Source organism: Heterocephalus glaber, unplaced genomic scaffold (assembly GCF_053883595.1).
Source record: "Heterocephalus glaber isolate CG9 unplaced genomic scaffold, H.glaber_assembly_v1.0 deba00000943, whole genome shotgun sequence".
NCBI classification, from domain to species: Eukaryota; Metazoa; Chordata; class Mammalia; order Rodentia; family Bathyergidae; genus Heterocephalus; species Heterocephalus glaber.
The window spans coordinates 11,414,918-11,442,662 of NW_028258175.1; the positions used below are offsets into that span (position 1 = coordinate 11,414,918).

At 47.7% G+C, this 27,745-nt stretch overlaps 1 protein-coding gene across 1 annotated transcript in view; it reads left to right on the forward strand.

Moving 5' to 3' along the window:
• The first annotated feature begins 5,375 nt into the window (after positions 1 to 5,375).
• Positions 5,376 to 27,745, forward strand: part of Gpr139 (G protein-coupled receptor 139) — a 41,055-nt gene continuing 18,685 nt past the window's right edge. The window contains exon 1 of the mRNA XM_004855826.3: positions 5,376 to 5,734. Coding sequence (XP_004855883.1) covers positions 5,608 to 5,734 — 127 coding nt within the window. The 5' untranslated portion in view covers positions 5,376 to 5,607. The remainder of the gene's footprint in view (positions 5,735 to 27,745) is intronic.

Sequence of the window (27,745 nt, forward strand, 5' to 3'; positions counted from 1 at the left end):
CACAAGGGAACCCTGATGTAATCTATGGATTTGGGGTCATAGTGATATATTGATGTAAGTTCATCAGTTGAAACAAATTTCTCTGGTTTGGAGAGTGAATCTCCCCCCAAAGAACTGTATGTTGAAGTCTTGGTCCCCAGGATGATTCTATCAGGAAGTACTGTGGGCCTTTTTGAGGTGGGGTGTTGTAGGAAACCTCACATTACAGGCATGCCCTTGAAGGAGGATACAGGACTCCAGTGTCTTCCTGCTTGCCCCTCCCTCTACCCATGCCGTAATGGGAATTCCAGTTACCAGATACCCAAAGCAATGTCGCCACCCAGTCTTGGACTGGAATCTCCAGAACCAAAGCCAAAATAAAACTTTTTTCTTTATAAGGTAATGGCCCCAGTTATTTGGTTATAGTAATGCAAGTTTGAGTAATACAAAAATGTATTACTCTGGTGCAAGACATTGATAATGAGGGAGGCTACACATGTATAGAGACAGAGGTTATGTGGGAACTCAAAACTTCTGTAAAAAAATAAGGTCTCTTTACATTTTAATGGAACATACAATGTAGCTCTAAGAGAGCACCAGCAAACTGGCATCCCGAGCGCTGAATTCACCTTGTAGACCAGACCTGGGTCTGTTTTGCCTGCCAAGCATCTATCCCGTCCTTCCCAGTACAGAATCCCTATTTTCCTCTGGATAAATGACCCACCTGCTCTCACAGTCCATGTGGTTTGGGAAGAACTGATCTTTTCTGACTGATGGACACATGAGCCACAGCCAGTCAGTCAGTATTTTGTTACAGACATCTAAAACTGGTGAGGTTGTTTGAGATGAGCCCATGACCCTGGCTGGTACATTGAAGGCTTCCCAGGATTCTGTTGAAATCCTGCTTCGGCACAGGTAATTGAGCTGATAGGATAAACCCAGGGACACTAGTGCCCATCTGTCTACCATGCCATAAGAGCCTGCTGTGAATGCAGCTAATCAGAGGGAAGCAAAGGCTGTTGATGGAAAGAGACAGCTCCATAATGTGCCTGCCTCGAGTCAGGAAAACTTCTGTGCTTTTCAGTTATGAGAGTCAGCAAAAGTCAGCCTTTTAGAAATTGAGCTGCTGGGAGCTTTTCTCTATCAATTTCTATCCTAAGGTCCTGAGGAATACACAGGGACTAGGGGGCAGAGCTGGGATTCCCACCTAGGTCTGAACCTACTTTCTGCTACACACACTGCAGGGAGACTCTGTGAGGAAGGGTCAAGGATGGAGACTTCTCCTGGCCAGGGTGCAACCTGAATCCAGGAAGGGAGGTGACAGAGAATCCCAAGTGCTAGCACAATGGAGTAAGAGATGTTGTCGGGGAGAGAAGGACGTGCATCGCAAGGATGAAGTGTTTTGAAAGCAAGAAGCCAGAGGGCAGGATGCACTGTGACAGTCAGGGCAGTGGAGTGGAGATGGGGTGCCTGCGCCCATTTTATCAAGCATCCCACACAGAGCGAGCTCAGTCATCGTGCGTGCGTGCGTGCGTGCGTGCGTGCGTGTGTGTGTGCTGATTCGTGCCTGTCTCTTGCACTTGACTTTTGAAATCTGGGAAAATAGAGACCACATCATTTTAAAAACACTGTATACTCAGAAACCAAATCAGTGGCTAGCTGCACACTTCTATTTTATTTAGTCCCCACCACTCCCTGCTGAATTCTCTGAGTAATGTGCTAGTTGCAGTTTATGTTTGTGTTATTGTTTTTCCTAAAGAATGATTCCTTTAGTCCACACCCTCTGTCAAAGAATAGAGAAATGGAACCCAAACCAGGAACGCCAAAGGTTCCCAAGAAAATAGGAGATGGCTTATTTCTTTATGGAAGTGAAGACTGTACAATAATCCTGCCTTGTTCGTGTTTATTATCCACCCAGGCTATTTGATATTTGAGTTTACAACTCTTCCCTGCACAATCTGTTTACATCTCTTCTATATTTATTTGTGAATTCACTTAAGATTTCTTTCTGGACCACTGTCTGGCAGTGCCCTGGAAATAAATACAATGAAGGAGAAAACAGATGAAGACTCTGCCTCCTGTCACTTAGGGCCTGCATGACAGTGTGCTCCAATTTTCTGGCATGTACTTGACCTCCTATTAACCCGAGTACCCTGATGGTCTCAGCACAGGACCATGCTGCTTTGGACCCACTCCAACATTAGTGAATTCTCTGTGCCTTCGTTTTCTCACCTATGCAATGGAGCTAAGCACTGCACCTTCTTCCTGGTATCAGGGTGAGTATACAATGGCTAAGAAAACAAGCCCTCGGGAAGCTGCCAGTAAATCTCAGTCCATTATGACAGCACTCTCCGATGGGCCCTCAGCAAGCCCAACTGCCTGGGCCTGTGACCTGAGTAAGCTCCCAGGGCCCACACCTGGTTTAACTCTCTTCTGTTGCCATCTTCAAATTCTTAAGAATTATTGAACAAGGGGCCCCACAGTTTCTTCTTGCATCAGCTTCTACAAATTATGTGACCAGCCCTGCCCAGCACACATGAAGTGTCCAGTGAAACTCTGCTGGAAGAATAAATAAACAAATGAACCCAGCCCACTGTGAAAGCGTGCTATTGACCTACTGAGCCAGCCAAGTGGAGCAAAATTAAACAGACTTTCACTGTTAATTCATCCTGCCCCTTCTCCAGGACCAAGAACACCCAAAGGTTCACTTCAAAGATATTCTCATCCAAACGATCCAATTTCCCAGGAAACTCGGGCCCTGACCATTGGCCAAGGATGCTGATGAACCCAGCAGAAGACTCAACTCAAGCCTTCAGGGTCCAAGACCGCAGTCTGCACTGTCTTCAGCATGCCAGTGCCTCTCTTCTTGCTCAGCATTCCAGGCACAAAGGTGCACCTGCTTTCCGTCATCCCGTTTCACAGATGGAGATAAAGGCTCAGGCACGATCAAGTCCCTCAACACTCCTCAGGCAGCTCAGTTCCTCTGGCCAGCTGACTTTTATAAAGAGCATCTAACGAGAGCCCTCTAGTCAAACCACGCGACCCGTTTTTGGATTGGCTGTTCAGACATGATAATTACATGCTAAATCTGAGACTGTGCTTTCAGCACGCAACAGCATCCCATGCTCTGACACCCTGGGCTGCAAAAACAAAGACAAACTCATCTCCCTGGTCTGTGCCTGCCCTTGGGTAGTGGTACTGGGGCTTTCATTCTTTCCATATTGGGGCCAGGGTCTGCAACATACAGGCATTGTGTGAAGCTGAGAATGAGCCAGGGACACAAGAGATGAGCGCCCCTGCCCTTCTAAGATGGAAAGAGACAAGTAGCACAATGTATTTTTTTAATGTGTATGATATGCTAAGCTAATAGAGAATAATTAAGCAGGGGCAGAACAAAGGAAGTGGACTAATCCATGGTGAAGAGGAATGGAGATTTCTGTTTTCAATATGGCTGCCAAGAAAAGCCTCAGTGAGAAGTGGACATATGAGTAAAGACCTGAAGAGGGGGAGAAAGGAGGCCATGAAGCTTTCTGAAGGAAGAGCATTCCAGCCAGAGGGAACAGCTAGTGCAAATGTCCTGAGGTCTTATCCATGGTTCACAATGTAGGGAGATCTCTGAAGAAACCAGGGACTTTGCCAAATCATACATATTCTTTCTACATCCCCAGCTCCTTGTCTCTGTCTAGCCACTTAAACAATCTAATAAGATTAGATACATCTGACCTATAGGTTTTTGAACAATTATTTATTGAATCTATGATGATAAAGCACTGCTACATTTATCAACAGAGCGGGGTTTTCATTTTGTTTTTATTTGGGATACTCACATTCAAAATAGCTAAAGACGGGATTTTGAATGTTCTCACCACAAAGAAATGATACCATGTTTAAGGTGATGGAGATGCTGGTTACCCTGGCTTGATCATTATGCATTGTATACATGAATCATAACATCATATCATGTCCCGTAAATATTCACAATTATGTGTCAATCAAAACTAAAACAAAAAATTAAATGACGGGTCACCATAATTTGAATATCTAATGGAGCTTGAAACATCAGACCAGGCTTCATTGTCCCCGTGTGACTCTGTAATAATCCGTCCTTTTAGGGGGCCAGGTGGCTCCTGACCCAGGCAGGTCCAAGTCCGGCTGTCTCTCCCTCCTTCGCCCTGCACACTGCCTGGCTCTGTCTGACTGGGGCCTCCACCACCCCGGTCTCTGCCCAGGGAGCTCCCACCAAAGACAGGGGGAGGACCTGAGAGGCAGGGATTCCACCCACATCACATCGGGAAACCTGGAGGAGGCTGGGGAAGGCCTGGCCAGATCTTTCTCTCCAGGAACGGAAGTTACTGGGGGTGGAGGTTACTGGGGAGAAGCGGGGGGAGTTAGACTCCTTGGAGGTCATCACAAGCCCCAGCGCTGGCAGCCTGCTTCAGCCTGCCCCTGCAGATGCTTGCCGGGGAATCTCTGCAGTCTTTAACTGTGTCGGGGACAGTCGCCCGCGGTGGTCCTGAGAAGGCTGCTCTTGGAACCCACCGCCTGCCCACCTCGAGCGGAAGAGGAGGCCCCTCCACTGCACTGCCCGGACCCCACTTGCTCCGAGCACTCTTTCACGTCACCCCACTCGTCCCACGTGCCTCTCTGTGTAGGTTGGGAGCTCGGCCCGAGTGTGGCCTTTGTGTGACTTTCTTGTGTCTACCTACGTGTGGGAGGAGCGGGCCGCAGGAGAGTGTGAGGGTCGTTGAGCGGGTATTGTGTGTCCGTGTGAGCGTGAGTGAGTGCGGCCGAGGGGGCTGTGTCCCCTCCGTCCAGGCTGGGGGCAGGTCCACCGCTGGCGCCCCCAGAGCCACCGCAGCCCCAGAGCGGTACGCCCCCCCCCCGCTCCCCTCCCCAGCCCGCAAGCGCGCGCCCGGGTCCGGAGAGCCCACGGCCCTTCAGCATCCTGGCGGCTCCCACAGCCTCCCCTTCCCCCCAAGCCCGGGCCGCACTGTGCCGTACAGGAAAACGGACTCGAGGCATTGGCGAGGGGAACGAGATCGCGGCTGGAAGCGGAGTCCGAAGAGGCAAACCGAGGACACGCGGGAGGAGTAAGCAGGAGGCGCTGCGGGAGAAGCAGGTCCCACGCTCCTCCCGCAGGCGGCCCTGTTCTCCACCCTGTCTTCCCCCGGGGGTTCCCGGGTACAACCCCATCTTCGCCTCTGACCCGAGCCAAGAAAGGCAGCTGGGACCCCCTCCCCCACCCATCCACCGACCCCCCCCCACACACACTAGCACACACCCCACACCCCACATCCAGGCAGCTGCTGATTGGCTGCGGGAAGTCGGTCCCAGCCCCGGCTCTGAGGCGGGAGCCGAGCGGTCCGGGGTGGGAGGTGCACAGTCGGGCTCGGGAGCCCCTCCCGAGTCCGCGCGCCCGGCACCGTGCGCCCCGCGCGAGGGCCGAGCCCGACTCCGGGCGGGCAGGTGCAGAGCGAGCAGCGGGGTCCGGGACCAAGGACAGAAGCGAGTCTCGCCGGGAGGAAGGCGCCCCTGCTCCCTCCGGCTGCTGCCTCTGCTGCCCGGCGCCACCGCCGAGCCGACGTCCGGAGTCCGGAGCCAGGCAGGGCGCGGGGGGCGCGGGCGCCCATGGAGCACACGCACGCCCACCTCCCCGCCGCCAACAGCTCGCTCTTCTGGTCCGCCGGCTCGGCCTGCGGCTTGGGCTTCGTGCCCGTGGTCTACTACAGCCTCTTGCTGTGCCTCGGTTTACCAGGTGAGAGATGTGGGGAGAGGGAGGGAATCTGGAATCCCCAAGTGCGGGGCGACCCTGCGGAACCCCCAGCCTCTTCCTGTGCGTCCCCCAGCGCCCCCTTGGAAAAAGTTTAAGCCTTGAGGACAACTGTGGAGATTTCCGGACTGGGAGGAAAGGAAGTTGCTGTCGCCTGGCAGATATGGGACCGTGTGTGCGTGTGCGTGTGCGTGTGCGTGTGCAGCAGGCTATGGGCATGGCGTGTCAGTTGGTGTGAGCGGTCTGTGGATTCCAGCATGCATTCGTGTGCACGGCTGGATGGGCTGAGTGCGTGAGGGGTGCACCGAGGCTGTGTGAGTGACCTGACCGGGGGTTCTGCACAAAAGCTGGGCAGAAAGCCCCTGACCCCACACAGCTGGGGATACTTCGGCCACTCTGCCCTTCTGGCATCCCGACCTGACCCAAGATACAGCTGGACACACTGGTGCTGGATACTCCTGCTCTGGCAGCACTGGCACGCGCCCTTACGACCACCTGAACAGTTAGCGGTCTCTGCTGCCAAAGCCATCACCTCAGGGGGTCACAACCTCCTCGAGGATATGCCTTGCCCCTAGCTTTGCCTCCAGAATACACACACACGCACACACACACACACACACACCATCCCTGGGCAGCAGCTCACAGCTGCTGTGGATGCCTGGCTGGTCCCCATCTCCCCATCTTAATGTCCTTTCCAAAGTGTGGCTGACACTTGTGCAGAATTCCTCAAGAGAGCCGAGCCACTGAGAAGGGGGCACAGGGAAACTTGCCAGGGCTGTGTGCAAAAGTAAGGGACAGGGAGAGGGGGAGAGAAGAATTTCTGAGACTGGCTTGGAATGGCCCCCTTCTTCCACATGATTTCTACAGCAGAAAGATTGCTGAAGATCGCTTGCAAGCAGAGGGTGGAGAGAGCAACAGAAAGGACCAGAAAGGGGAAAACCAGCATCCAGGCTAGTGTCTTAGCGTTGTCCGCCCCATCATCTCTTGTCTGTGAACCTGAGCATCTTGGAATCCTGGGAGCTGCAGGGCTGGGTTTCCCAGAGTCTTGCTGAGTTTTCCTTTCCAAAGCACCCAGTTTGGCAGCTCAGGCGATTGCTTCAGTCGCTGGCCCCCTCCCCAGCTTTGGCAGGCACCAGCAAGCACCAGTGTCCTGACCTGGGAACCTTCCCCCACTCCCGTGCGGGACCAGGCTTTTTTATTCTTAGCTCAGGGCTCCGGTGCCCCACCTCTGATGCACCCTGCAAGGGTGGCAGCACATCTCCTGTAATTACCTGGAGCTGGGATTGATTTCAGCCCAGCTCGAGCCTCCCCTCTGGCCCTCCCCAGAGCTCTCTTTGGGGAAGTGAGTTTCTGAAAGGGCTGGTTACTGAGGATGCTTGCTGAGAACCAGGAGCAGCAGAACTTCTCTCCCTCAGCCCACTCATGCTCATCAGGGTGTATCTGAGCCCCTTTCCGCCCCCGTCCATCTCTTCCCCTACCAGAGGTGGCTGCTCAGTCACTGCCCCAGGCTTTTCCTCTGCAAATGCCTTAAGAGACAGAACTTAAGGATGAGGGACAAGCCAGGCTCCCAGATTCCGAAGCCCAGGCCTGAGGGTAGGCAGAAGGAGGGAAGGCTCAGGTTGGCAAACACTTCAAGGTGGAAGAAAGTCAAAGTGCCTTGAACCTTCACAGCCTAACTCCTGTGCCAGCTGGAACCCTCCTGACCCACCGCATTGGCACCTACAGTGTGCCAGGCTCTGTGCTAAGCCTGGCCCTAGCCCTGGGTTTGAGGACTTAAAGAAGGCTTGGGCTTAGAAGCTGGAGGATGTCTGTAATGTTCATACAGCCACCTAAGAGTTTTGAGCACCTGCTGTGTGCAGGTGTTCAGGATGTGCCTCCTGGGGGCAGCTCCTGCGTCCAGAGAGCTCGAGAGTGGAGGCCTGTGGCTCCAGAGGCAGCAGATGAATGCAGAAGGCCTGAGCATCTCCGAGAAGCTTAACTGGGGAGGCCAGGCTCATCCAGAAGTAACAGGCTGAAAGCAGTTTTGTTAACACCCTACAAGGTCGGGTCAAAAATGAGACTCTTAGGTGATTCTCTTAAACCCATAAGAGGAGGCGAGTATGTCCTAGCAAGTAAGAGTGCTGAGTGAATGCTAATCCAGGCTGTGCCAGGGTTAGATGGGGAGAGTCTTTTGCAGCTGTGTGCCTCAGTTTTCACATCTGTAGAATGGGCTAATGGGAGGCTCTCCCCTCCCCACACCCCGGAATGCAGGTGAGAGGCAATGATGCTGACGGAGATGATGGTGCAGGTTACACTCGAGGTTTGATGCCTGCCACATGCATTGGTTTGCACTGTGCGACCGCAGCTGTGCCTGTCACAACGCTGATTGAGCGGTCAGGAGGAGGGGGCTGATTAGCACCATCAGGAGCCAGCAGAGGGCCGAGTGGTGTGCTACTCCTCTTGCAAGTTCACCAGTAGTCCCCACATGGCTCCCAGCCAGAAACGGTTAGCAGACCTCATACCCCACCGCTGACAGTGGCTCAGCCCTGCTGGGTGAGAAGTAACGGACCAAAGGCCTCCATAACTGCGCTGCAAACTGGGCTTTGAATTGGATCACTGTTTCTGGCAGTGGACTCACCCCAAGTTTTCCAGATTGTTGGAGTACTGGTTAGAGATTTGGTTGAAAACTGAGGAATGGTGGGGAGTGGCTGAGTGTTTGCCAAGGGGGAGCCAGTAATTAGGAGGAAACAGCAGGTGTTGTGGCTGGGAGGAAGAGCTTAGGAAAGCCTTGTGGGCCACTCCCCTGGTTCAAGGGATTGCACCACGGAGTCTAACTCAATTGACCTGGCATGAGATCCCATGAATTCTAATGTGAATTATGGGTAAAGGAGGCTGAGGCTGGAGGATCACAAGTTCAAGTCCCACCTGGACAACTGAACAGGACCCTGTCTTGAAATTAAAGAATAAAATAAAATAAAGGGGACTGGTAGAGTACCACCATGGGTTTGATCCTCAGCACCACATCAATCAATCAATCAATCAATTAATCAATATTTTTAAATATGAGTAAAGTTGCCACTTATAAATTCTCTACCTCTGAGGACCACAGTTTGCCCCATCAGTCAAATGGGGGCAACAATAGTTCATAATGACCCACATAGGTAGAATCTATTAAATAAGATAATCTGTGTAAAAATCCAAACACAGTGGCACTCATCTGCCGTCCACAGTCCCAGCTACTCGGGAGGCTGAGAGAAGAGGATCGCTTGAGCTCAGAAGTTCAAAGCCACCCTGGATAACCTGGGAAGACCCCATTCCAAAAAAGGGAAAAAAAAAAAAAAAGAAAGCTCCAAAATAGTGCCTGGTCCAAGGAAAGCACTTTTTCCTCACTGCCTTCTCCACACCAGATTTTTTCTCCTTATGCTATGGCACTGTTTCTCTATCCCAACCCTGTGGCCTACACAGATCTCTAGCCCATTTTATAGATGAGCAAACTGAGATCCCGGGAAGCGAAGCATGTGGTCTACAGTCACCCTGTCAAAGCAGCATCGGAGCACACTTGCTTTTTGCATCGCCTCTCACCGTGTTGCTCCCTGCTAGGCTCATGCTGTGGGGCAGTGGAGAACACTGGGCCCCAGGCCACTCCTAAAACCCCATCTCGTTCTCCCTTGCCCTCCTTTTGGCTTTTTTGTTTTGAATAAGTGGGGATTGAACACAGGGTCTTTGCACTGAGCTACATCCTGGTCCTTTTGATTTTTTATTTTGCGACAGGGTCTCACTAAGTCACTAAGTTGCCCAGGCTGGACTCAGACTTGGAATTCTCCTGTCTCAGCCTCCCAAAGTGCTATGATTACAGATGAGTACCACCGTACCCAGCTTCCTCCTCCTTATTTAAGTAAGCAAGGTGTTTCCCACTTCTCAAATCCCGTAAGATAAGGCAGCCGATGCAGGGACTGGTGCTGCGTGGGTGTAATACCACCACGGAGGGAGGCTGAGGCAGAAGGATCACAAGTTCAAGCTCAGCTTGGGCAATTTTGTGAGAACTTGTCTCAGATTGTTAAAAAATAAATAAAAAGGACAGGGGATATGATACAGCTCTGTGGTAGAACAGCCCTGGGTTCAATCCCAGCACCAAAAAGATTCAGCAGAGCTAACACTGGGGACCAGGCAGTGCAAAAGGAGACAGGGAAGGGGGAAGGATGCGCCTGAATGCCTGGACAAGGTCAGCAGAGAGGATGATGGGGGAACCCTCCCAATAAGGCAGGAGCATGCAAATTAAACTGAGATTGCAAAGATTTTTTTTAAATTTTACTTTTACTTTCTGAAAGGTGTCATGGATGTGAAGGAAGACAGGATGAGGAAGGGAACAGTGGCTTGAAACTACCTGCCATGGGGAGAAGGGAGCATTCCCAAGGGGGCCAGGCCAGGCTGACAAGATCCGAGCAAGAGGGGCCAGAGGAGAGGAGGAGCAGGTAGTGAGCCCGCCTGGCACCTGGCGGCTGCCCTGGCCATTAACCAGCAGCGATGGAAGCTGGTAGCCTCGGCGGGACTGAGCTCTGCATGTGGGATTTCGTTAGCCTTTAAACATCCCTACTTAGAGAAAATGGAGTAAACATTTCTGCTGAGACCGAAGTCTGGGGAGCTGGATCTCAGGGGTTTGAGACCTGACTCCTGCTGTGGGACTTTGGACAAGTTACCTCAGTCCGTGCCTCAGTTCCTCCACCTGTAAAGTGACTGTGACAAAAATAATAGCCAGCACTTGGTAGAGTTGCTGTGAAGATTAAAGTATGCATGGAACACAATGCCTAGCATGCAATTATTTTTTCGTCTTTTAAAAACGTAGGGAAAATTCCCACTATGTTTGATAACAGGAAACCAAATGCATTACAAGAAGAGAAAACTTCGGCCCAGTAATCCTTAGGAACATAAACACAAAAATCCTCAAGAAACAGCAAATCTAATCAAGCAGAATAATACATAAGCCAACTTGGGTTTATCTGCAGAATGCAAAGCTGGCTCGACATTTGAAAATCATTCAGCATAATTCAGCATCTTAAGAAACTAAGAAGGAAAATCCAAATGATCCATCTCAATAGGTGCAGAAGAGGTATTTGACAAAATTCAACATCCATGATATTTTAAAAACTCATTAAACTAAGAATATAAAGAACTTCTTAAGGTGGTCACTGTAGCACTTGCCTATAATTCCAGCACACTGGAATATCAAGGCAGAAGGATGGCAAGTTCAAGCCCAGTCTGGGCAACTTAGCAAGACCCTGTCTCAAAATAGTAAGAGTTCTTACAGAGGAGTGAGGATGTGGCTCAGTGTGAAAGACCTTGGGTTCAATCCCTAGTTCCAGAGAGAGAGAGAGGGAGGGAGGGAGTGCCACTGTCACTCAATAAGTGTCATCCATAAATAACCACAACTTACATCACATCTAATAGTACAAAAAAATAATGTTTCCCCTAAATCTGGAGCAGTCAGGGATGGCTGCCCACACCACTCCTGCTCAGTGTTGTACTGAAAGTCCTCAACAGTGTAGTAAGGCAAGAAAGAAAAATCAAAGGTATCAAGAAAGGCAGAAACTAAGTCATTTGTATTCACATATGATACGGTGACCTTCATAGACAATCACAAAGATGCCACAAAAAAAGCTCCCTAAAAACCTAACAGGGGATTTCATCATGTTTGCAGGGCACATAATTAATATGTAAAAAATCTCTATTTCTATATACTAGCAATGAAAATTTTGAAATTAAAAATTGAGGAATTAAAAAAAATAGATTTCCATGCTCTCTTGTGAAACCAGAAGAATGTGCATTAGGCTCACATTCTCAGAAGGTAACAATTCCCTAGAACTGAGAAATAGCTGCTTTTTCCCCCATTAAACAGATGATGACATTCATGTGGTCCAAAACCTAAAAATAAAAAACAGCAGACATTAAAATGTCTCCTTCTACTCCTTCTCTCTGCTCAGCAGCTCCCCTGTTCACCACCACCACCCAGGGGACCAGTGAATTAGTGTCTCAGTTTCTTCCGTGTTCTTTCAAAGTGTCTTTGTGCATATATAAGTAAATACAAATGGAGGAATTGTGCTCTCCTGGTTTTTTTAACACTCTCCAGAATGAGAACAATATATACACTGGCCTACCTTTCTCTTTTTCACTTAATGTACTAATCATCCCTGACAATGTATATAGAACTTTATCACTCTTTTATACACCTGCTCAGTATTCCATGGTGCACATCAAATTTTATTTCATAACTGCCCCTTTCCAAAGCACACATGCACTTCAATTCTTCACAGTCCTAACAAGATGCACCTAACTCCTCTCTGTAACCTGTCTGGCCTGTCCTAACCGTTTGACCATATAACCTTTGTGAACAGTCAGACAAAGAATTCCTCATCAGGAATCCTGGATTCCAGGCTTCCTCTGGCAATAGCTCACTGCTTGACCTTGGATAAGTCATTCCTGAGGGGTCAACCAAAGCCGCAGAAGCCAGGCTCTGCCTGTCAGAAACTAATGATGCAGCTCTGCTGGCGACTGTCTAGGCTGGCCTTGGGCTGGGGTCCAGGACAATAGTTTTATAGCCCTTGCCCTTGTACAGCTTCTGTAATGATCATATCAGCTCTACGTTGGAAGATAAGATGAAGGAATTCATTCAATCCTAAGCCTGGGTAATTTGGCCTCCTAAGAACTGCCTGGAATTCAGAGAAACTCTAGGAAACATCAGAGCACAAAGTGGCCTTCCGCCAATGCTGCCAAACATGGCCAGGGACCACCAGCAAGGCTGGGCTCTGCATCCAGGGTCATGGACAGAAATCCACGTGCATCTGAACTGTGCAGGCAGGGACTGAAAAGGATGCCAGTCATGCAGAGGGCACCGGGAAATGCTGGAGTGGGCATGGGGTAGGGGGCAGGTGCCTTGAATTCATGTACCTGGGAAGGGCAGTCAGATGATGTACATAAGCACTGTGTTTAAGAAATGCTTCACTTACTCAAAGAATTATGCTACCCTGCTATTCTTCCAACAGGATATGGCTCTCTTCAGCTCTCTTATTTTCCCCAAAACTCAAACTTGTATCCCTCTCTCTCTCTCTCTCTCTCTCCCTCTCTCCCTCTCTCCCTCTCTCCCTCTCTCTCTCTCTGTCATACTGGAGATTGAAGTCAGGGCCTTCACACTAAGATACAACCCCAACGCTTTTAAAATTTGTTTTAATTTTGAGACAGGGCCTCACTAAGTTGCTAAGTTTCCCGAGCTGGGCTCACACTTGATATCTTCCTACCTCAGTCTGCCAGAGTGCTAGGATTACAAGTGTGTGCTACCAGGCCCCACTGTATTTTCCCCTTAATAACTGCTGACTTACATAGCATTTGCTATGTGCTAGACATTCTTCAAAGCATTTCCCATGCATGAATGCATTTAATTCTCATGGTGTTTCTTTGAAGTATATATATATTATACCCATTTGTCAGATGACAAATTTGAGGCAGTTATTCAAGGTTGCACAGTAAAATGACAAATCCGCTGCTCAGCTTTATAATGAAAAAGTACCACATGCGTGCATGCATACACACAAACACATGCACGCACGTACACACATATACACTTTGACAGCTGACAACACTCAAGCTGGGTGGAGAGGTAAGGATGACAACAACAGGGAGTTTAGGTACTAGGGGAACTAGTAAGTCCATTGCCTCTTGGCTTTGGCTTTCTAGCCAATGGTTCCATGTTACCAAATTGCTCCAAAAATCTGGAAATCCAGATTTTTATATGAAATGTGCAGTGTTTCAATGTTGGGAACTAATTGAAAACTCTTTTAAAAACTTCATGAGCCAACACTTCATGCACAAACCAAACACTTGCGGGCTGGATATGGCCCACCGGGCTACCTATTCACTAGCTCAGCGCAGAGAAAGGAGGAGGCAACAAGAAATGGCAATGGGGTCCTAGTGGGTGGAGAATAAAAAGAAGTACCTAGAAGAGGAAGCAAAAAATAATAAGGATGCTGGAGGTTTAGCTCAGTGGTTCCGCTGCCTGCCTTGCAAGCACAAGGTCCAGAGTTTGATCCCCAGTACCAAAAATGATGATGATGATGATGATGATGATGATGATGATGATGATGATGATCCAGAGAAATAAGTGGCTACCCCAGGAAAAGCATGCCAACTCCACCAACCAGGGATCTGGCATAAACTGGAAGAAAAAGCTCCAAGAAATACCACAAATTACACACTAATAAGGTCTTGGGACATAAGTCTACCATTTTGGGAACAGCAGTAATCCTCAGAACCGCCCAGCATGGTAGATTAGGGTGTGGACTCAGGAATCCCCAACCTGAATTCAAACTTCAGCCTCATGGCTTCCGATTGGTGGGCTCTGGCAAGCTAATGTCTTCACTCTGAATGTCCGTGTTCCTGTCTGTACGATGGGTCTGACACTGTCTTTTTCACAGAGTTTGTGTTGTGGGTGTGATGAGATCATTCTGGGAGCACAGGACACAGTGTCCGGCTCTCATGGGTGCTGATGGGTTTTGTTTTGTCTTGTTTTGTTTTGTTTGTTTTGTTTGATGAATCCAAATACCTTTATTTTACAAAATGAAGAACCTGAGACCTCTGCCAAAGTTGCAGGGCTAAAAATGGCAGAGTCTTAACTTAGCTTTCACGACTCTCACTTAGTTGCTTTCACAAAATCGTGTTGCTAGTGTCATTTAAGAGGATGCAGAGAGATCGGGTGTAAAGGAGAAATAGGCTGGGGAATTTTGAGCTTAGAGTGATCACCTAGATTTTCTGGCTTGTTGTATTGGTATCTATGATGAGTTTAGGTGATACACAAATGCAACATGAGTACCTTTCCAGTTTTCTTACTCCTCAGATTCCATCATAGGGAAAGTCTCAGCTTGGGCCTAGTGTGTCTTTAACACCTTTTCAGCATGTACTGAATCGCCTATGGGCTCAGCATCTTAGCTGGCAACAGTCTCTAACTGGAATTTAATGTCGTTCTTGTATTGGCACTATATGTATTTCTAAGGCTTTCTCCGATTTACATCAAGGAGGCTGGTTTGTTGTCTGGGGCTTTATATACCTGCACTGTCTGATACAGTAACCAGTAGCTACATGAGCCTATTAAGCATTTGACATTTCACTACTGCAGTTGAGGAACAGATATTTTTATTTCATTTCACTTCAATGAATTTACAATTAAAATCCGGTACTCGATTCAGTTATTAGAAAATAACTGCATAATTGGAACAACTTGGGGATGTGAATCTACTCTTTTGAGTATACATTTTATGACATCTAAATAGAGGTCAATGAAAATTTAACCTCCATAGAGTGATGTTCCGAAAGTGTGAAATATACACTGGATTTCTGAGAGTTAGCACAGGAAAAAAACTGTCAAATATCTCAATAATTTATATTGGTTATATTTTGGATGTGTGTAGTTAAATAAAATATAGTGCTAAAATTAATTTGTTTCTCTTTACTTTTTAAATTTCATCTGTAGCTCATTTATATCAGATTGCACTATTATATAAAGTATAAACTCAAGAAAAAAGGCAAATACCATTCAAACAAATTACAAAATAAATAATAGTACAGGTGAAACAGATTTCTGAATGCAGCAAAAACTATAAAATTGGTGGGGATCTTAGTTTGGGCTGCTATAACAAAGTTCTATAGGCTAGGTTGCTTACTAAAAGCAGAAATTTATTTCTCACAGTTCTCAAGATCAGGGGACCAGCAGGGTCGGGCTCTGGTGAGGGCCCCCTTCCATGTGGCAGAGGCTGCCACCTTCTCTGAATCCTCACATAGCAGAGAGAGACAAGGGACCTCTGGGGGCCTCTTTTAGAAGGGCACTAAGGCTGTTCCTGAAATCTAATCACATAAGTCCCACCTCCTAACACCATCACCTTGAGGGTTAAGACTTCAACATAACAATTCAGGTGTTGGGGGGTGGGGACAGTCAGTCCCTTCTCAGGGACACTGACAAGATCTCATCTAATACAAAACCCTTAATGTAAAAACAGGTTGAAGGCCCAGGAAGTTAGTTACCCAAGGATGCGTAGCTAATTAGAGGCAGAGCCTTGACTCCAAGTCTTCTGGCTTCCAAATCCCATGTACTTTGGCCATTGCAGAAGCAAGAGTGACACATACATACTACGGACATACATATGCCCCTCGGCCAAAGCCAGGGGAAACGCCAAGCAGGTGGGGCTGGGTGTGGGGAGGAGGCGGCTCCATGGATCTCAGTGGGACTCAAAAGGGAGGGAACCTCTCTGTATGGATGACCTGGAATCTTTGCTTTTCTGTACTGTGGAAGCAAAGTGACTTGGGCCTCTCTGGAGGGATGGTCAGGACCAGATGAAATAGTTTGAGAGGAAGCTAAGGACTTTTCACCCAAATGTGTGTTTTCATTTTGCACCCTAAAAAGAGAAAACAGAGACCACAATCATACAACTGACTTCATTCATTAGTTCATTTATCCAGCCATCCACCGTCTACCCATGAGCCCCACACTGACAGGTACCAGGTGCTACACTACCTGCTTTGTAAGCCAAAAAAGGCCTGGTCCCCACTTCATGGTGTTTGCATTCGCACCACAGACAGACAGACAGACAGACAGACACAAACACACACACACAATGTGAAAGGTCAACTGTGAAAGGGTCATTAAAGAAGAGACTGTCAGTGATGTGCAAGTTTATCACTAGGGAACTTAACCCAGATGGAGAGGCCAAGAAAAGTACTCCTGGAGAAGCAACAACTGGAATCTGAAGGAGGAGGAAGAGGAGGATGGAAGGGAGAGGCCCAAGGCCCCAGGGCAAGAGGGGCTGAAAATACGAGGACAGAAAGGCGGGGGTGTCTGGAGTGATGGGGCGGGGACATGGCGGAGAAGCAAGCAGTGAGACAAGACTGGAAGCCAGTGCTTCTTCGAGGAAGCTCGGTAAACTGACCCCATGTTTTGACAACACATTTTCCAGCGTGTGAACTGCTGTACCCAACAGTCACTCCTTTTCTTCCTCCTTGTTTGCCAGAACATTTGGCAGTCACTAGGGCTGGGGGAATTGCTTTTCTGCCATAGCATTTCTTATCATTTCAGCTAAGTGCAAAGCAAGCTATCACCATGTCATTTCAGCTGAGGGACTCTATCCAGACACCACACACACACACACACACACACACACACAGATGGGGATGCACATGCACACACAATGCATATGCACGCACACACACCACTGCTATAGGTATAGAATGCCAATAGCACTGCTCTGGCTGCAGCCTTTTGCTGTTAGCATTCCTGGCCTCACCTCAAGAACCTCTTCTGCCTCTTGGAAACAGCATGCTTCCCAGCATGTGGTGGAATGGGGCATTGACAGGGAAGAGTTCCAGAGGGGGCAGTGCCCTGAGCAGAGCAGGCTGGCCATTCCTTAAAGAAATCGCAGGATCCACAGTCCTGAGCCTCGGAGAACACAGTCCCCCCTCATGTTCCCCCTCCACACCCTTCCAGATCAACCCTCCTCTGCAGCAAAGGGCATGGGAGGTGACACTGGCTTAGGAATGAGCCCCGCCTGGGCTCCAGTCCCAGCACTGCATCTCTGCTAACTGTGAGGTCTATTTTGTTAGTGTATGTTTGCATCACGTAATGATTACATTCACGGTGGAGGGTTAGTATACATACATAACAATTTTGATTCTTTCTTCGTCCCCTCCCCTTCCATCCCTACCCCTCCCCTCCATCTCTTGATGCCTTTCCCATTTGTAAAAGCTCTCCCTATTTCTTATTACATCTTTTTATTTGGCTCTTTCTTTATTTTTCAGGTTTCTCACTTAAGAGAAGCCATGTGATATTTAGGCTTGTGTGTCTGATCCATCTCACGTAACGTGGTCTCAAAATGCATCCGTTTACCCACAAACTGAGCAGGTAATTTCCCCTTCTTTGAGCCTCAGCTTCCTCATCTGGGAATGGAGGTGACAATACTGAGTTATTAGATGAAGGCACAGTAAGAAGCCCCTTTCCTATACCATGGGGAGAAAAGCAGAGAATACAAAGATGAGACAGCTCCATTCCACCAAGGAGACAGTTGGCAAGCAGGTAAACAGAGGCATAAACAAAACCACTGTAGGTACTGGTATGTGCTTTGGGATTGTCTTAGTCACTTTCTGCAACACGATACCCAACACCCACAACTTAAAGGAGGAGAGGGGGTTTGGCTCTTCATTTCAGTCCATGGTTGGCAGCTTCAAGGCAGCAATGGGGCGGCAGGGAGACACGACAGAGGAAAGAGTGTTTAACCCATGGCAGCCACGAAGCAGAGAGAGGAGCAGAGCCAGGGACGAGAAAATGCTTTTCCAGGCTGTGCCCCCAGTGAGCCGCTTTCAACCAGGCCCCACCTCCTGACAGCACATTCAGCTCCTGCGCTCGTCAATGGATACGTCCACTGAGGAGTATGGTGCCCCAGGATCCAGTCCCTCCCACACACGTGAGGCTCTGGGGGGCATTGACATCTTAACCGTAACACAGATCATGTGACAGGGAGCTGCAGCCAGTAGAGTGGTCCGAAGAGGTGACGCTTGAGCAAGACCTCAGTGACCAGAAGGAACAGCCAGGGGGAGCACAGGGGGAAGGGCATGCCAGGCCTAGGGGACAGCAAGGGTAAACGCCCAGAGGTGGGGATGAGCTGGCCCAGAGCCGGGTGTGGCCAGGGTGTGCTAAAAAGAAGGACTGGGGATGAAGGGAAGAGGTAGGTATGGGGTGGACTCGGTGGGCCTTTGGGTCCACAGCCAGGCATTTAGATTTCATTATAAGTATTGCTACACAGGAACCTTTGAAGCAGGTGGTATGATCTAATATACCTTTCAAAGGTCTCTCCGGCTGCTAGGGAGTCAATGGATAGTGGATGCTGGTGAAAACCTTTCTCACAGCCAGAGAGAGCGGAGGCTGTTGCAGTAGCAGGGACCTCATGGGCACTGAGAGGCGAGAAGGAGCCAGCAGGAGGGTGCCTGGTACACAGCAGGAGTGAGGGTCAGGATCATAATGCCAGTCAACCTCTCTCATCCTTCTCTGGCTGGCCCCATTCACGGTCACCCATGGTCTCCAAGTAAGACAGCCCTCAAGGTACCCTTGAACACCAAGGACATGTGTCTGGCTCTTGGGGCCGTGGGAAGTGCCTACAGCACAGCAGAAAACTAGCACTTCAGCTGTGGCGGGGAAAAGTCCTGCGTATGACACAGCTGTGCTTCCTAAGATCCAAAACAGAGAGGACACAAGGCCCTGGGCTGGGCTGCCATCTGACAGAAGGGTACAGGACAAGAAAGGTCACCTGAAGCACCATCATTTGACAAATGAACGGCGCTGAGTTCTGGCCAGCGCGGCAGAGGGACAGTCTCACTATGGCTCCATTCAGCTCTGATGATAGAGTCCAGAAAGAGGAGGACAGTGATGCCCCTAAGATGGAGGCAGAGATTCCAAGAACATCTTGAAAATGGGCAGAGGTAGCTCATAGAGGAGGGAAGTAAAAGCCAGTTGCTTCTTGAGTGTTCTCAGAATAGCCTGGCCAGAGAGGGCTGCGTCTGGAAATACGACCTTTAATCATTGCTCCTGGCACTAAATACTTCCCCAAAAATGTTGATCAGATACATGCTGGTTAACACCCTTCTTGACTGCCCCTGCTTCCCTTCCTGGAGAAGTTTGAAGTAGGGATCCTGACAGACCCACAGCCACCTGGAAAGACACCTTTCAGAACATGTGCCTGTAATCCTGGCATTCTAGGAGGCTGAGGTAGGAGGATCACAAGTTCCAGCCAGCCTGGGCAGCTGAACAAGTTAGCAACTTAGTGAGACCCTCTCTCAAAAAATAAAAAAGAGCTGGAGATGTAGCTTCAGGTGAAGGCCCTGGGTTTAATCCCCAGTACTGGAAAAAACCAAAATTGAAAACAAAACAGTACTTTCCCTTAAGTAACATTCAGAGGCAAGCACATAAAAATCCAAATTTATCATGACTCTTGAGAAACAGTAAGGTCTGGAAATCTAGGTTCTCCCCAAATGTCGCCTAGAGCCAAGTATCTATAACCTCCCTCGGACAGGGCCTGAGCTATCCAATTCAATGCGATCCCACCTCTCCCTATTGCCTCCTCAAGACAAAGATTTATCTTATGCCTGGTCTGTCATCTCCCTCATTTATGTTCCCTGCCTCGCCCCATAGGAATTTAAGATTGCTGTTTTGAAGCTTAGTTCCAATTTGACTATGTACACAACACACACACACACACCACACACACACACACACACACACACACACATCCATTTACACCATCACAGTTTGGGCTTTAGCGCCTCTCTCCCATCATTCTAAATGACTTTCCTGTATCAAGGGAAGCTATAAAATCTGGATTTGACTTCCAGATGGCCTGGCTTGCTGTGCAAGTTAAAATCTCTGAACCCCCATCCCCATACCTGTAAGATGAGGTTGAGTGCCCACCTTGTCGAGGGAAATATGCCAGACAATGTGCATGAAGCACTTGGCCCATAGTAGGTGCTTAATAAATAGAAACTTTCTCTGTTTAAGACTGACAAGCATTTTCTGTCAGAGTCCTACCTGGGCTCTTTAGGCTGCATTGTAAGGACCAAGTGCCCTTTCCTAAGGCTCCACTCTGTGCCAAGGAGGATAGGGGAAAACAAAGGAGAAGACAAAGAGATCAGGAAATGGCTCTTACCCATAAAGACTCACACTCCTGGTAGCCAAAAAAGAAAATCAATTATCATCATAATATGTGGCATGTTCTATAATATGGGAAGGTAGTGATGGGGTTACATTTTAAAATTTCTATAGGGACTCAAAAGAAGAAACAGAAGTTATCTCTACCTGGGAACATCAAAAGGTGCTGAATTAGACAAGGAGCCTTTGACATAGCCAATCAAGTTAACACAATCAAGCTGTCATCTCTTTGACTCCAGTGCCTTCTGGGGGCCCTTGGTACATGAGAAAGGGCTTGATAAGTATTTGACGGATGAGTGAGTGAGTGGGTGGGTGGATGGATGGATGGATGGATGGATAGGTGGATAAATGGAAAAATGAATGGATGATGGGTGAGGTGGTGATGGATGGATGGAGAGATAGCTGGACAGATGGATGGACGATGGATGGGTAAGTAGATGGACAGATGGGTGGAGAGACAGACAGGTGCTTGGATGGACACATGGATCATGAATGCATGGAGAAATGAGTGGCTGCCTTCTTGATCTCATAAATCCAATCTCCATGCCAGCTTAAATGAAACTGAATGCATCTTGATCATAACCATCTTCTTCATCATCATCACCACCACCACCATTTATTGAGCATTTACTGTGAGCCAATCATTAAACCAAAGACCAAACACATTGCTCCACATTGCCTCACGTGATCCTCACAGCACTGCCTGTGAGCCTCCCATCATGCCCATTGGCAGATGAGGAAACAGGCTCTGAGGAGAAAGGTGACCTGCCCAAGGTTGTTCAGCTAGTGAGTGGCACAGATGAGCTGCAACAAGCCTGCACATCACTGCGAGTGTTCTGTGCTTGCCACTGGGCCTGCCACAGACATTGGTATTCAGGGCACAGGACAAGACAAATGCTGTGTCTGCCGACCTCTGTCTTGGTTCACCCTCCCAGCCTGGTCTTCACAGGCACTTTAAGGAACTCTGTCTTCCTTCTTGATTGAGGACTCTCCCAGTGTCCCCTCTGCCCTCTCTCCAAGCAGATGGTTTAATTACTTGAAATTATTTTTAAGCAAGGACAGGAAGGTGAATTCCCTTTCCACCCCACACCTAACTCACAAAATGGAAATTGAGTTGCTTCTTTTTTTTCCTAAACTAGCATTTTGTGACGCAACAATTCTCAAAAAGAAACAAAAACCAAAAAACCCTGCCCTCTTTCATATCCTTCCAAGGTTTCCTTTTTCAGCCATAAAGGGCATTCAATGTCAGTCAGGCACTCAGAATTCTAAAGTCAATTCATGGAGTGTTTATTGACCACCTATTATGTGCCAGCCTCTATCCCTAATTCTTAAAAAGTCATCAAGAATAACCATTAATATTAATATAGTGCTGGCCAATATGCAAAGTGAATTAACATTTACGAAGGACTCATCCATTATTAAACCAAAATTCAGAGGAGTTAAACAGCTTTGCTAAGCTACTACTAGAAAGCAGGGCTGAAAACTGAAGCTATACGCTTCGCCCTCAAACCTAGGGCTCATCATTCCATGATATATACAAAGCTGTCAAAGGCAGCAATGACTATCAAACTGGAGCCATCTCTCCAAATATTGCAAGGACTCTCCACTGTCCATTTATTTGTGAATTGTGTGCTAGCTACTGGTGCCACAAAGACAAATAAATCTGGATTCCTGCCCTCAAGGAAGGCACCATGTAGTGGGAGAGATGAAGAAGTAACAACATCACTGTGACAATTTATGTGTGGTGTACGAGAAGGAAGCCCAGTGTACTATAAGACAAAGAGAAAGGGCATTAACTCCAATTTTGGGTGGGGACAGTGCTGGAGATAAAGTGCAGTTCTGCAGTTCTCTTTGGCCCTTGCTGTCTGGAACTCACTGTCCTCCGTTCTGAGACTGTATTAGTCAACTTGCCTGTTGCTGAGACACAATACCCAACATATCTTAAAAGACAAGATGTTTAGTTTGGCTCATGGTTCAGGGAGTTCAGTCCATGCCAATCTGGCTCCAAGGCAAAAATATGATGGAAAGTCCTAGGGGCACAAAATTGCTTAGTTCACGGTGGCTGGAAAGCAGAGCAGGGAAACAGCCCCAGAGGGCAAGGGGCCAGGGATCATATATAGTGCTCAAGGCCATGCCTCCACAACCTAGCCACAAGTGTGCTTTACTAATCCCCTGGGTAGCTCCCAAGCCAGTCAAGTTGACACAATCAAGCACAACCATCACCACGCTCTGTGTATCCTGATCACAAATTCTTTTTTGTTTTTCATCATACACATGCACTGAGTACCTCCTTCACAGCATAGCCATTGCTAAGAACTGGAGAAAAGAAGAATGAACTTTTGGGCTTGCTTTCTACACATGCTCTGTCCACTGGGTAAAACAAGTTGATTGAAAAATTACTAGTTTGTGCTATAAGAAATGGTCAGTATTTGGCTACCTTTCACAATATCTGTTGTATATTGTTTAGCCTGATATGTACAGTGTAGCAGTTTGCTCTGGAGAAATCTTAGGAGGACCTCATAGCCCCAAACAAATGGCCAGATACTGCATCCATGCCTCTCCACACCCACATCCCTCCTTGTGGCCAATATCCACAACTGAAACTCTGGGGCCTTGATGGTAGAAAACAAAGAAACAGGCATTTACTATCCTTATAACTCATATGAATTGAGTGCTTACTGCATATTGGCATTGTTTCAAGCACTCTACATGAATTTTCCGATTAATCCTTCTAAATCTGTGCAGTAGATGCTATCATTCATTATCCCATTCTGCAGATAAGGAAATCAAAGCACAAGGTCAGTTGTAAATGCCTCAAGGTCATGCAGTTAGTATTATGGCAAAGTAAAGCTTCCAAGCCACACACTGCCTTTGCTGCTATCTGCATGGAGAGGTGGAGATTTTAATAATGTGTTCAGGCAGGACAGCTCTGTAGTTCCAAGATTAGTCAAATGGATGTTTCATTAAACCTGACCTCCCTCTCTTCTAAAATGCAGATGTGAGATCGAAGCCCTCACCTTTAGGGGATGGAATTGTAAAGGCGGTTCCTGTTGGGGATCTAGGTACATCTCCACCACCCAGGGAGAAAACATTTCCTGAGAAGGGGTGAGGTTGATACTGAAGGAGGCATCTGACTCCCCCTTGGAGCAGACAGGGTTGGAGACTTATTTTCACACCAACCGGAGCCAGAAACTGACAGAACAATTGTGAGTGACTCTGTGAGGTTTGGGGCACAAGCCAACATTTTTGAGAACCCAGAAGACAAAGTACAGCCCAAAACTGGAAAGATCGCTGTCGCCATCTTTGTTTCCAGCATAGCCTTGCTCAGCTACAGGCACTTGGGATATTGTGTATGGAATCTTCTTCCTATTCCATTTTTTAACCAACTATGGCTGATACATTGGTCTTTGATCCTCTTGATGGATCCCTCACTGTCTCTAATAACTTTTCAGATAATTCTCTTGAAATTTTAAGCATATAGTAATATTATCTGCAAAAAAATAACAACAATGTGGTTTCTCACATAGTCACACCTTTTGTTTTCATTTCCTACCTTATGACTCTAATCTGCGGGCTTGGGTTATTAGCAGCATCAGTATTTGTTATTAGTTAAATTAGTTTCACCAACAGTATTTTTTTTTTTGGTCACCAACGGTATTTTCTTAGAATGGGGGAAATGGATTGAATTTTCGATCAGACACAAACAGAACAGCTTCGAGAGCAGAGGAGACAAGGCAGAGCCGAGATGTCCCTGCAGCAAGTCAGGTGTGACATAATGACATCTAGACTTGGATTTGGCATTAAACAAATACGTGCTAGGGACTAAGAATATGGTTGTAAACAAGGCGGACATAGACACGTCCTCCCAAGGCTCCCAGCATCAGGACAACCAAGGAAAGAGATAAGACAGAGTGCATCTAAGAGGTATTTTGAGAATTAGCTGGATGTGGTCTTACAGGCAGGGAACTAAATACTGTATTACTCCAAGTTTCAAAACCTGGTTGCATAATCGATTATAACCAGGAAACTGGCTGAATTTTTATTAGCTTCTGAAATCTATTATAATCTCTTTATCTGAAAAAAGAGAGATGAGAGCAATGAAATTAGAGTTCTTCGTGTATGAATGCTTTTGAGAATGTGGATTCAAGAGAAATTAGCAGATATTTTAATTTTCTGCTATCTCGTCCCTCATGCTAATCAGGCTACCTCTGAAATATCTGGCAATAATTAACATCTGCCTGATGCTCTTCCAGTCTGCAAAGCCGCTTCCCGGGCATTATCTCTCATAGTCCCCACAACAACCTTGGGAGTTTGCAAAGCAATTTCACTGAGGTTATCACACCAGGTTCTCGAATTCTCATCCCTCATTTCCCTGTGGCCCACATCCCAGCCAAGCCTGTCATTTTAGAGTTCTGCAGATGCAGCATGCTTTTCACACTTCCTTGATTCTGCACTTGTGTCTCCCACTGCCAAGAAGCCAGCCGTCCTTCCCTTGTTCCGCCAAGGAGTACCCTGCCCATGCCAAGAAACCCAGGGCAAGCAGGAAGGCAAGGAAAGGTCTAGGCACCCGAGAGCAGGATACACCGGTGATGGTGCCCATGTCAGGGGAGACCACCCTGCCAATGGGCATAAGCTCTGTCCTGCAGTCAATCTGAGTGTTAGTGCAAGCAATGGCCCCAAAGGCTCTGCCCTTCTTTTAAAAATGTAGCACTTAGCACATTGCAATTGGATAGACCTGAGTTCCAATCCTGACTCTGTAACTTACTAGCTACCTGGCCTTCACCAAATCTCTAAACCTAATCCTCCAACTGCTCTTCTGTAGAAAAGGTCTAATAATTCACCTGTTCAATGTGAGGAAACTGATGGTGATTATTAAGTACAAAATGTTCACTGTTGTTTTTAGCTTATGAGAAGAAATGGCTAAATAGAAGCTGTTATTAGGCGTAAGACTACTTCCTTCATAGAAAAATATCTAGGCTCATTTAACATCATCATCCTTATTACTGCTGCTCTTGGTATTATCATTTACATTTTCTCTTATTTGTGGGGGTGGCTTTTCTTACAGAGACTTTTCCTGTTCCATCTTGGGATAGTTCTTCTCAGAGGAAGAAAGAGAAAGGCATCTGTTTTGTCATGGGCAGGGTTGTGGCAGTGATGTGGGACATGGATCCGTCACCTCTCCTGGCTAGACAGGCAAGAGTCACCCAAAGTGAACAGGTAGAGGTTAATAGGAAGACAGAACTGCACAGTCAAAGGCCCAGAGGCTGGAGAGAGTGGCTTGTTTGAGGAGCTTCAGATACAGTGGTTTCTTTCAGTCTAGGTAGGGGGTGCAGAAGTGAGGAGTGAAACAGAAAGGAGACCAGAGTAGAAACTAAAATCCTAGCAGTGCCTACTCTGTTCCTCAAACTCTTCTAAGCTCTTGGTGTGCCTTAATTTACTTTGTTCTCACTCCAATCTCATGAAGTAACTTCTGTTTGCAGTCCCATTTTACAGCTGAGGAAACAGGAATAAAAACTTCAGTTACTTGCCCAAGGTCACTGGGTCTGTTTTGTGTTGCTGTAACAAAATACCTAAGGCTGGGTCATGCATAAGGAAAAGAAGTTTATTGGGCTCATTGTCTTGGTGGCTAGAAAATCCAAACAGCATGGTCCCGGCATCTGACAAGGGGCTCCTGGCTGCACCACAACAGCAGAGGAGAAGGGGAAACAGGTACACTTGGAAGGAAAAGAGAGATCAAGAGAGAAAATAAGAGAGAGGGGAGGGACAAAGCTTGTTCTTTTATAGTAACCCACTCTCAAGGGAGCCAACTCAAACCTGGTAGACTTGCACTGATCCTGGCACAAGAATAGTCAGGACCTAATCACCTGCCTTGAGGCCCTACCGCTTAAAGTTCCCACAGTATCAATACAGTTATGCTGGGGATCAGACTTCCAGTGCATAATCTTTGGGAACCAACCACATCCAAACCATAGCAGTCACACAAGAAAGATAGATTAGATTCAAACCCAGCCCCCACCTCATGACCACTGAGCCAGACAGGCCTTATTCTTCTCTTTGTGTCCCGGGCCAGAAAGGGACCAGTCTCTCCAAAGTCACAAGGAAGCAAGGCACCATCACCTGCTCAAATCAGCTTGGGCAGGTCCAAAGTCACTTCCTTTCTGTCATTTCCTGGGGTGCAGAGGTGGGGTTTTAGAAGCTCCCAAACGTAAAACCAATTCCATATAATTATGCCTCCTTGACCTACATGTCATTCAGCTGTGTGCTTGGGCTGGAGGCACAAAAAACAATTTCTCCAACCACAGAAAATTGCTTCCCAAGGCCCCCAAGTAATTAGACATTGTCCTCTGGGCATGGCCTGTTCCTTGTCCATCCAGCACAGATGCCGCCACTTCGACCCTGTGTCTGAGACAGAACATCCTCGGGAGGGTGGCCTTGCAGGATGTGCAGGCGAGCTGCGTGTACCAGGGAATTTTCTAATGTTCTTGAACATCTAGATCTGGTGGATCCTTCCCTCTGCTAACCCAAAATGGGGAGGGAGGCACGCATTGTGTAGGAAGACATTACCTCTCAGCGTTCTTGTCCTCTCTTGTCAAATTCCACGGGTGAGGAAGCTATACCCCATCCAAATTTGCAAGTTCCACTGAAGAAGATGAGGAAGCCTATATTCTTAATCCTCCACCTCATCTGCCTTTGTAGATGTCAGCAGTTTAGTACAAATTATAAGCTTTTTACTTGGTAAAGCCCTTTAATGCTTAAAGCCCCTCTATGATTCCCCATGGCCCCAAGACAAATCCACCTGCAACATGTTGCAAAGTCACTACAATCCAGAGCTGTCAGTTCTCTCCCTCTTACCCGGCTGGGCCCCTCCCAGTTCTGTCTACCAGCAGAGGTGGATGATGACATAAGTAAGCCCAGTGGTGACCACCTGAGCAAAAGGCATGGCCTTCCCTTCTGGTTTCCAAAAGCAGCTCAGATCTTAGATTGGACATGAAATAACCAATCTGTAAACATGGCAGCTAACTTAACCTCACAGGCATATCTGCCACCCAGAATGTTCCCCAGAAGGTGCCAGTCTGTGACTGCTCTCACATGTCAAGCTTCCACCCTCTCTCTTGCCTCTTGGCCTTGGCACATTCTGTTCCCTGCTGTTAGCACACTCTGCTTCTCCGCCACTTGATGGGCTCCTACTCCTCTGCATTACTGTGCACCTGCCACCTCCTCCAAGAAGGCTTCTGTGACCCTTTGCTTAGGTTTGTTCCCTTGTCTTAACTGCCCCATTGCATACTGCCTTT